General features: G+C 33.1%; 1 protein-coding gene across 6 annotated transcripts in view; it reads right to left on the bottom strand.

The window, feature by feature from the left end:
- The window catches only part of LOC142319563 (uncharacterized), a 251,526-nt gene continuing 239,624 nt past the window's right edge, over positions 1-11,902 (bottom strand). For all 6 annotated transcript variants that reach the window (XM_075356973.1, XM_075356972.1, XM_075356976.1 and 3 more), the window contains 2 exons: positions 7,928-8,014; positions 1-3,242 (listed from right to left, as the gene is read on the bottom strand). In XM_075356973.1, the coding sequence (XP_075213088.1) occupies positions 2,266-3,242; positions 7,928-8,014 (1,064 nt within the window). In that variant the 3' untranslated portion in view covers positions 1-2,265. The remainder of the gene's footprint in view (positions 3,243-7,927; positions 8,015-11,902) is intronic.

Genomic DNA, 11,902 nt, shown 5'->3' with positions numbered 1-11,902 from the left:
ATATATATATATATATATATATATATATATAATTGCAGATAAATTATTTTATTTAAAACTAAATAACTCAATTGACTTTAATGCAAAATAAAATACAATATTAAGTTCGGTAATCAAAAGTACTTGTGTCATATAATGATATACATTTTCAAATTTATATTATCATATAAACAATTAAGGAGATCATACTAAATAGATAGATTAGAATTATTATAACTAGAAATCTTAGCATCTGTTACTTTGCAATACAAATTAACTTGACTTAACTGATCTCAGTTAACAGAGGAACTAATTCAAAAATACACTAGGCAATAACCCTGTATGTATATACACTTGATTCTGCACAATATTAAGTGAATCAGCAGCATTATTAACTAATTTAAAATCTTTTGATACACCATTTATGCTGACACAGTAAATCATTATTATAATTTATATAACACACTAAGTTAATTAGTATCTAAAAATTAAACAACATAATTTTTTATAAATAACTGATTAGCCCACATATTCATTATAAAAGAAAGGTGCCCTTAAAAAATTATAAAAACGTTCATGAAAAAAAAATTGAACACACTTCTATATTATCAGAAAAGTGTATCTAAACAATTTTAGATAACATTTTCAAAATGAAACAAAAAGAAACTTTTACAGAGAAGATTCTGTTGCAATACTTAACCTAGACAAATAACATTTCAAACAAAAATAATATAATTAGGCACTGGCCTAATACTAATGTCATAGACAATACTTATCTAAAATCATAAAAAAAAAAACAAAAAACAAAAAAAAAATACATATTACGTAACTAATAAAATAGTTACGTTACTACAATTCATCTCTACCGAAAGATCTGAATCTCCGTCCACAAGTAACATATGTGACAACAAATTAACCTGTTTATTTATAGAATATGAATAATTGTGCACACAATCATGGAAGTTATAACTTACTTATTATCACTTATTAGTGATATCACTAATAAGACTTATTAGTTATTATCACTTATAAGTGATAAATAAAACACATACTAAGTAAACAAAATTATTAATTAAAACTTTGATTTTTCCAAACAGTTATTCTATATTCTGGATAAATGAAAACCCAGTAAGTATTATTAAGTTAAACATAATTTTCCCACAATAAAAATAGAACACAATATACACTGTGTGTTTAAATAAAACAAGTAATCATGAATGAATAATTGGCACACATTCTGTACAAACTAGCAATACCGTGAACTAAAACACGTATAGATAATTAACACACATACACTCTGCAAGCACTCATTTTCAAATGAACACAATTTACAGTCCCATTTAAAAATAAAAATAGTATTCATTTATAGATACCATTTTGCAACATTATAGGTATAAACAACTAACTGATGGAAAAGGCACATTGTGGCAGTTGTGGTTAAAAAAACTAAAGTATAAAGAAAGGGCATTTTAAAGTAATAATAACAAAGCAACTAATCTAAAAAACATGGAATATTATTGCAATTTATGTTAGCCAGCTTGTTTAATGATCTTTATAACTGTATTTTTTTTTTTTATTATATAAAACCTAATGTTTGAAACAGAAAAATTTACCACCTAATTCTTAACTCAATTATGGGTTCTTGTAGCAAATATACTATTCTTAGTAAGAGAAAAGGAGTAAACTAACAATAATTAAAAGGGTATACAAAAAGAAAAATAATTATGCTTGGTCATTTGATGTAATTACAAAATTGATTATTATGAAATCAAATTCACCTACAAACATACTGAATCGACATATTTATTTTTTATATAATTGTCTAACTAGATTTCAAATTAGGCACTTCAAATTAATAATTTGTACAGTTGACGGTAAAGTGATTTTTCAAATAAAAATATTAACAGTGGGATGAAAATAAACAAATTGTCTATTTCTTTTAATAATAATTAAAGTAACTGGTATACTCAAGTGGTCGATTATAAGTGCAAAACCAAAGGCACCGCCTAAAATCGTACAATTTACAATATCGACCGAACAGTAATATGCTTAATATACACTAAATATTAAACGGTCAACCTTCCTTATCTGATGAGAAAATTTACTGTTTTCATTTATTTTTTAACAACTGCTCAATAAAAACAATACCATAATGTATTTTACCTTAACTGATTTTTGTCAATAGAGAGGATGCTAGGCTAACATAATTAAATTGTTATTACTACAAAATATTATTAAATCACTTCACAGCCAGATTGATTGGTCAAAACTAAAATAAATTTTGTCTCAAGAGTCTAACGGTAATTCCAAGCCTTCTTTGATAAAAGAGTACTTTTCATTATCATCCTGACGTCTATCTTTGTCATCACGACCGTACGGTAACATCACTTTATTTGAACACGGTTCTTCATCATCAAACTCATAAACATCAGATCTTTTATAAGGTTCACTGGTCGACTGACACAATGTTTCTACTTTTATTGAATTTTTTTCACCTAGAGGAGGGCTACTGTTAGGAATTTTCCACTGACTATCAGCCATTAATGAAGCAAATTTTGCTCTAGCCAAAGCGGCAGTAGCACTTCTTAAAACTTCTGAGGGGTTCTGCTTAGTAAATTTTAACGTTTCTACACCCCATTTTGATGCTGTTGATACAGCTTTGTTTCTTTTTGGCAAATTCAATTCTCTTAAAGCAGCTTCTGCTTTCACTCTAACATCTTCTTGTGCTAAATGAGCTAAACGAACTTTTCTCTTGTAGGCATGTGACCATCGGCGTTTTCTTGTCGACACTTGACCATCATCTATACTTTCTGTGCTTTTACTTTGTTTTGCTTTACTGGATGATTCATTCTTAACTAGATTTTTATCAGATTCCATTTCTTCTTCCCCTTCCTCTTCTTCTTGAGTTTTAATTTCTTCCTTTAACTTTATTCTGGTTTCCTCAGGCAAAGATTTATCAGATTCTTGACTATTCTGTTCGCTTTCTTCAGATGAAATTGTTTTTTCTGATTTTTTAGATGTAGTACTTCTTTGCCTTTTGCGACTACGAGCCGTCTGCTTTGTGCTTTCAACATGTCCTACAGCGCTTTGTTTTCCACCAGATTTTGCTGGTCTCCTGCCACGTCTTTTACCTTCTCCGCTGGTTGAATCGACTATATTTTCACTAACTGGTAGATCACTTTGTTCTTTTAATGACTGTGATGGATGTAATTCTTTTCTATGTCGAACAACCTCCTGTATGCTAGGAAAACTCAAACCACAATCTGAAAAAAAACAACAAAAACAATAACTGTATTTACAAGTAACTGTATTTTACCAGTTTTAATTTATATCTAACATTTTTAAAATCATACAAATTAGATTATTAATGCTTACAGCTGTTAAATAGCAGGCCTAAAAAGGCTGAAAAATGACAAAGCCAACTTCAGTTTTTTGTATGTTTATGTTCCAGTCATGCATAAAAAATCCATTTATGTATGTACTAAATTTATGTTCATATATATATATATATAAATTATAAATGTAGTGTTGTTACACTTAAATATTTTCAAATTATTTATTTTGAAAATAAAAAGAGAAGTTCATATTATCTTGTGCCCCTCAAGTTGAAATATGTATATTGAATTTCAGATTAAATAATAATGTTGGTCAGCAACAGCTAATATGTAATAATTTAATTTTACAAAAAAATATTTAATTAACATTTTCACTGCACTGTTCATAAAATATGGTATCCCAACATCTGAATTTTTTTTACATTACTTTATTATATACATTTTGAGTACTAAATCTGAACAATAATTTTTGTTGAAAAGTACAAAACATTGATACACAGTACGTGCCACAGAATGTACAGAGATGACAGAAAGCAAAAATGTACGCAACTATGTTCCACTTCCACAGTTAATTGAATGATGAAAAGATCATGCTTTGTTCAAACAATTTTTTTCAACCTACTACAGAGTTACATATGGAAATAGGATAATTATATGACTGCATATTAAAAAATTCAAATGAATCTATGTGGTTATCTTCATAGAATGGTGAAATTTACAGATGAACCAAAGTGTAATTTTTCTTCTAAATAACTATTAAGTAACATTCAACAAACAGAAATACTTTCATAATAGTAATTTTCCAAAAGATATTAAAAAATCTTACCATTTATATAGCTTGTATTTGTTACTATTTAGAGATCTATTTATATCCTGACAAATAACTGAACAGTGAAATATCTGCTAATACATCAGTAACTCCAGTTAATTTTACATATTGCAGTGATAATAGGGAAAAAGGTCAACCACAAACGCAAATGATAATGCTGTTGTTAATGGGCAAGCAACAGTTCATGGGATAATAAGAGGCTAGATTGATGACTGCAGTGTTTTTGGTGGTTTTTGTCCAATAGTAGTGGCTGTGAAAGCCTAGCAAAGATGGTAATAAGAAGAGCTTTGATGTGTAGATCGGCTGGCAAAATGAACCAGGCAAAAAGAGAAGAAGAGGGAAGAAGCGTTGGCTCGGTGACAGCAAAGGACTGTCAACTCACTGGTTCTGGCCTCTGTAGGTGCCTGAGGTAGCGGGGCCCTTGAGAGAGATTTTTCATCACTACCAATGAAGTTGGGTGATGACGTTGAGGACGATGGAACAAGACTTTCAATGACAGATTGGAAACGCAGGCTGAGGCTTCCCCCCCCCCCCCCAACAACAAAGGAGAAGAAAAAATCTAAGGCCAGCAGTAGGAGTTCCCTGTCCTCCTGGGAGGACGCCTCCAAACTTGATCGTGGTTCTGTCTTCTGCATGGAAAGGGGGGCCAGGGGAGGTAAAACCAGAGGGGTGGTGCAAGCAAGTGTGGACCTTCAGAAATGGAAGAAGTGTTTGGCGTTTAACACTGGGGTTTTAATCCATTATGTCAAAGAACTAAGCATACTTGTCCACCAAAACACGACCACTAAGCTGGAAATAAAGGAGTGCTCCCACAGTATGAAAGGTACCCGTATGGTGGAAATGTTTAAAGACATACTTGATTTTACAACTGTGGGACCTCAGCCAAGGCGACCTGCACGACTGGACATGGTGGATGACGCCACACAGACTTACTTCATCACGGATGTGGCCTCACAGTCACCGGACAGGGGGGCTTGTGGCAAAACATGGCTTGGACAAACTGGATCTAAGGCAGACGATTGATAATGGGGCCACCGACGCAAACAGCTGGATTTGAGAGGTTTATCTGAAGACGTCTTCTAATCTTCAGCCCTGATTGAAGATGCTACAGAATTGGAAGAAGGCATTGGATCTGTTTAGATTGTTGATATGGCAGTTGAGATTGACAACCCTCAAAACACTATGGTGTTCCTGAGGGCTCCATGGATTTGGGACCTGACTCATGCCGAAAGACTGAGGGTGGGTCAGGTCCTTGTTGAGCGATCGACTGCCAATGATCTATTTGGTGGAGATGATGCATGTAAGATAGATCTTGAAAGGACGGATTATGTCTTAGTAATCAATTCGATGGTTGGGGATTGTGGGATGGCCCCTGTCACCTGCAGATCAGTTCCCCTAGTGCTGAATGATGGACAGAGTCGACCAGTCTGTTTCTATGGGCTCCCTGGGCTGATCAGACAGATTTTAAGGCGCACTGTTGAGTATACATGTAGGCAGGTAGGGAGGGAAGTGGGGCATTTTGTTCATTTGTTGCTTCCATCTTCAACATTGATGTCGCAAAGCAAGAAGCAATCGACAGGGCCACTGACCACCACGGTGGTGGTTGTCAAGGTGGAGGGGTGGAGGGAAGGTCCTACACTGATTTCTTCCACTCTGTGTAGGGTGTACTGCCACTGGGTGAAACCAGAGTCCTCTCCGTACAGAAGGGCCAGGGAGAAGATCTTCCATCTCCAGGTGCAAGCCGATGGTGGTGCAGCCAAACAGTTGAGCAAAGATATCGCCAAAAGTGAAGGGTGCTGCTTCTACAGCCCTGGCTAGAAGGGATGATAGGAGGGTCCATGTCCTTGTTATGGATGTGGATGCTCTCATGATGCAGGATAAGTTTCTCAGAGAAATTTGTAAACTAACTGGCAAGTCGGTCACTATACATGTTATCAATGCGGCCGGCTTACAGCTCGATGGAAATAGTAACATTAGCAGTGCCACCCCTCCTTGTGGACGTGTTCGCATTGGATGGGTGGCTTGTTGGGTGACACAATGTGCCTCCGACAAAGTCTGCTTTAGATGCTGGAGTCCAGGCCACAGGGCAAAGTTCTGTAATGGCGCAGATAGAAGTGGCCATTGTTTTATGTCTGGTAAGGCCAATCATAAACATAAAGATTGTCAGCAGGAGCCTTGATGTACATCCTGCAAGTTGTACAGTCATGCGCCCAGAAGTCGAAGATGCAAGATGGGTCCATCTGCTTCACAGTAATGTCATGGTGTCATTGAGGGACAACTTTATCTGGGAGATGTGAGAGGCTTCAGTCTTCCACCTTCATTAATCGAGTGGGGGAACTCCTTTGAGATGCCACTGGGGAAATGTAAGACCATAGTCCTGATGGGGAATCCCTTGGGGTTTCCCCACTACATGCAAGGTTTCAAGACCTAAGTCCCGGTGGGGAGTTCCCTTTTGGGAACTCCTCATTTGAGGCATGGCATGGCATGCAAAAAGACACAAGTCCGAGCTGCCTGTGCGGGGCCTTGTGTCCTTCCAAGGTAGTTTGAGGTGAAGGCACCCCCTTGGAGCTGAGTTTATACTTAATTATATGCCCAGCTCCACAGTGGGGGGAGACTACAGATGGAGAAAACGGAATAGTTCATGAAAAAGTGAAGATGCAGAATTTTTAATGTACGGTGCGGAACAATGTAACTGGAAGTTGTACTAGTAATATCTAAGAAGTTCCTTGAACATCTTCTTCAGCACTGACTGGGAAAACTTTATTTACAACATAAATTTTGCATCAAATCTGCACTGAATTTTTAATTACAGATATAAAGGAAAAATAAGCAAATGTGTTTGTACATCAAGCAACTGTGAAAATTAAATAAATTATCATAAAAATTAGAGAAAATCTATAATCTGTGCCACTGAATTAATTTACTACTTATTCTGATGATGAAATGGTTAATTTGACTAAATTGAGAATTTTCTTCTCAATAATATGTGATGGATGCAGTTGTTATTTATAAATTTACATCATTTTACAGCAAAAGTAATTAAATGAAAACAGAAATAGACATACTTTTACAAACTAAATTGTAAGCTGAATTAAACCACAGAATCACAAAAAATAATTATTTAAATCATTAATCAGGTAATGAAGTAGAAATTTAAATGTGTACCTTTGCTGCAAAATAACCAACCAAATACATCTAATAAACATGTAATTCACACATGTGGTTTGTAGAAAGCATGCATTCTATCATAATTATTCAAATCCCTTACATCTACTCAGGTAAGTCTCTGAGTTACCCGGTGACAGAGGCAGGTGAATTCAAAGGTCACCTGAGAACAAGGGCTCAGAAATAATCAAGCTTAGAGTAAACATACTCAGTAATATTATCATGCAATAAAATATGTTTTTTCTGGCATTGCAGTGAGGATGAGTACGAACATTCTCTAGTTAGTGTACTATGTGTACTATAAACACTTTTCCATATAAACTATGTGTACATATAAATTATGTTTTGCATCATATATTGAAGTAAAACACTGAACTATTTTTACTTTAATGCAGGTAGGTAGGATTAGTAGCAGACCTTTTAACCTTTACCAGATTACTTTTTAAGCAGATAAATAAAAATTTTTATGCTACTATTTCTTTACAGGTTTTATAATATAATGATTGCTAAATTGTAAAGAAGCAATTTTGAGTCTAATTTAAAGTAAATCATTACCACAAAGTATGTGGTAATGATTTGTAAGACAATGTCACATAATAGTCATAAACTAGTGTCTCACCAGAACACAGAGGTTTCACTTCTGCATCATGTTCAGTGCCTTCCTCAACATCAGAGTCATAATTAGGACTTGACATATCTCTCCAATCTAAAAAAAAAAAATAAATAAAGGTAAAACTAACACAAACAAACTACAGTACTAAAACTAAAATAATATACTTAATGGAACTGCACAGAACTAATTAATTAGCATATAGTACCAATTAAAATATTTACTAGAAAAAATCTTTAAAAATGGTTATTTTAACCGTAAATTAGACAGCATGAAAAAAGAGTGCTACATAAACTCATTGAATCTAATGGCTTTATTCAGGTAAAATAGTAGTTAAAACTTCAGCTAAAACTGGTTATTGTAGATGAACAAATAGAAACTAATTATTACCCAAATATAAAATACATAGTGAATGCAGTTAATTATAATAAGGATACTGGTCAACTTCTATAATCTTGCACGTGACAAGCAACGACAAACTTTGCTTTCAAAGTGTGAAAACACAATACACCTAATAAACATCAAAGTAGAATTCCTTCCTATCAATATGACTGTAATTCACACATGTGGTAAAGAACAATAGAGACCCTCAATATATCTTACTACTGTGAAATAAATGTAATATGCCAATGAAAGTATGAATGCACTGTGATTTGGGCTAGAATACTGTAACTCTGTGTATATATGAAATATAAACAATCAAAACATAGTAATTAGATAAGTTAGACTTACCATATTAATTTCCAGTAATTATTTTTGCAGGATCCTGCATCTCAGTCGGTATTGAATTCTGTAACTACATTAAAACATATTCATTTTATAATTTGTCACTCGTTAGAATTTGCATATACGTTCATAATAAATTTCAAAATTGTTAAAGTAGAAAACAACTGACAGATTATAAAATGAATATTTTTTAATGTGGTATAAAATTTAACACCAACTGAAGATGTGGGATCACAAAAATCAATTATTGGAAATTAATATTGTAAGTTTAACATATCTGATTACTGAGTTTTGGTAGTTTATATTTCATATAATAATAAATTTTACTAACAACAGTGATTAATGTTAGTGAATTATTTGAATTTTAAAAAAGAAAAAGGTGTATATATTTACAAGTTTAAGAATTTTGGTTAAGTAAAAAAATATCTACAACTGAAGATATAGGTTACTGTGAAAGTACTTTTGTAAAAATCATATGAAAAAAATAAAGTGATATTTTCTGTATTTGGGTGGATCACGTTGAATCATATATATACAGTAGGACTGTGATAATCAGGCATTCACGGGGATCTGTGAATGTGGTCATTTTTAAAAACCTGCTTTAAATAAGTGAACATAAACTACAGTTTAAAAAAATTGTAGTAAAAATTAAATACACACTGTACTGTACAGTTAAATCAATTTAAGGCTCAAAGTTTAGGCAAAATTCAATATAAATCATTCTTTGTAGGCTTATTAAGAAATAAAAAGCACCATGGCTTTGAGTAAACCAAGAATAAGTAAAATAAAAATTTTTACCAAGAATTTGGTACAGTTCACACTGAATCACTGTCTATAGGCCTAACATAAGTTCTGACGTCAAGTGCGTGGAACATGTCTGATTTGTATCTACCACTGTTGAGGTGGCTTGAATTTTCTTCTGCGCCCTCTGAAACATTGTAGGGATGTTAATTTGTTACTTGGAATGAGTTTTTTTTTTGACAAAAATTATTTTGTATAACGTGGAGATTCATAAATTCAGCAACATCATATTGCTGGCTCCTCTATGCGAATTTCACAAACATGTTAAGGCTTCTGAAGCCTCAGCCCAAGAGATGCGAGTTGCAGGTGTTTCTTCATCACTCTCAGTTTCTCATGCCTACTGTGGGCTGAAAACACTAAGTAATACCATCACATCATCAGACAGCTCTTCTTCGACCGGCACATTTTTGTCAGGCAAATGTGTCACATTTATGAGAGGCCTAGACTTTTTATACTTTCCAATCACAAACAGAGTAAGTTTATAATCACCTGAAGTGTTTCCATACGCTAAGAGTTATTCTGTTTTTATTCTTTTTAAAACCCTTTGCGCTAGACTCCTCATATCCTGCTAGGGCTAAATTTGGCAAACCACCACAACAAACAGGTCTCATCAGCATTGTAAATTTCGGGTCGGGTCAATTTATGTTCATCAATAAGTTTTTGAAATGCTGTTTTGTACTCTCACTTGCAGCAGCCTCATCAGCTGATTTTATTTCACCAGAAACATCTAGTTTACGGATGCCATGATGAATCTTGAAATTATGAAGCCATCCTTTAGAGAATGAAAGAATCTCATCTGCACGTAAATCTAATTCCTTGTGAAAAAATTTGGCCTTTTCAATTATCATAGGCCCTGTTATTGGCTTTCCCTCTACTCTCTCAGCACTGAACCATCTAATGTCTAGAATTTTAACAGAAGCAGATTGTGACACAAATTTTTCTAACTGTTGTTCTTATTTTTTAATATCATATATAGCAGTTGAAGATGTGATATTAAGTTCTCTCATAATATTGTTTCAGTTTTTCCAGTCTTCTTATGATGTTCAGTTTTTGGTGGATTGTCAAGGTCCCAATATTTGCATTTTGCCCTTTTAGGTGCACTTTTATTCAGTTTAGAAAACATATTCACTGTACATACAAACTTTTCACTGTGCTGTGTTCTATTTGCCAGTCATACATGTAGCTGCTAGACTTTATACAGTACAATGTTTTATTAATTACTGTAACTGTAAAAGAAAATTGCACGGCACTGATGCAAATGTAAGTACTGTTAACTGTAGGTCTACGTGAACAAAGATTCATAGTGATACCAGCACGAAGCCAAGATGGCAACTCGCTGTCCCAGCGCAAGCAATCACACACAATGAGGCAGACAATAGTGACTAACAAGACGTCAAACAGTTCTGATATCTCCCGAATGCACCAGACTACTAGCAAACATTTCAAGTACTAAATCCCTCAAAATACGGGGAATAGCCAATTTCTGATGGGTGTCAGACTACCAGGTCTGTCAGATCACCTAGTGCCAGATTATTGCAGTTCTACTGTGTATCTATGTACCAATTATGTGGAAAAATGTACCAAGTATCTTGGCTAGCCACTGTTATAGTACTGTGTGGATTTGAATTAAATTGGATTTATGCATTATCATTATTTTTATCTGAAAAAGTGCTGCCAACTACTGCAGTCTTTGTAAGTGTTATAAAATTTCTCTAAAATGTCTAAACTTTTTGTTATTATTATTTATATTTTATTTCTTGATTTACAATCTTTCCAAATTGTTTTGAATATCAAAAATAGAATCTTTGTTGTTAATGAGGTGGTCAGCAACATTAGATAAACCCAATTTTCCATTTTTATAGTGTCCAACATCTTCAAGAAATCTGGTTTTAAAAGATCTATTAGTTTTGCCTATATAAATGTGGTCACAGTCATTAAATGTTATTTTATAATTTCCACACGAATTGTATAAATTATATGAATTAGTAAGGTTACTGTTTTTTAAATGTTTATTGTACGGTTATTTGTCTTATATGCAGGTTTAAATTTACTTTTATCATAATAATACTTTCAACAATTTTATCAGTATATAAATATTTTAAATAATATGTTGTCAATTTTTTTTGTATCACTTGTGTTAGAAATGTAGTATTGTTAATTATTGAGATTTGTTTTCAGTATATATATTATCAAATAAAGAATATAACCACCATTATGAACAGCAATTTGTTTTATAATATCTCTTTCTTTAATTTATTTGTATTATAGTGTATAATTAATCGCTCTAATAATCATGTTTGTATATGTATTAATTTTATGTGACCAAGGATGATTTGAATATCTATATGTTGTGGTTTTATTGGTTGTGGGTTTCTTATATACTTACATTATACATTTTTATTATTAATTTCGATACTAAAATCTAAGTAATTTATTGTTCTATTTATATCGATTTCA

Source organism: Lycorma delicatula, chromosome 2 (genome assembly GCF_047948215.1).
Source record: "Lycorma delicatula isolate Av1 chromosome 2, ASM4794821v1, whole genome shotgun sequence".
NCBI classification, from domain to species: Eukaryota; Metazoa; Arthropoda; class Insecta; order Hemiptera; family Fulgoridae; genus Lycorma; species Lycorma delicatula.
Note: the sequence above shows the minus strand (reverse complement) of the source record. Positions and strands in the feature narration are given on the sequence as shown.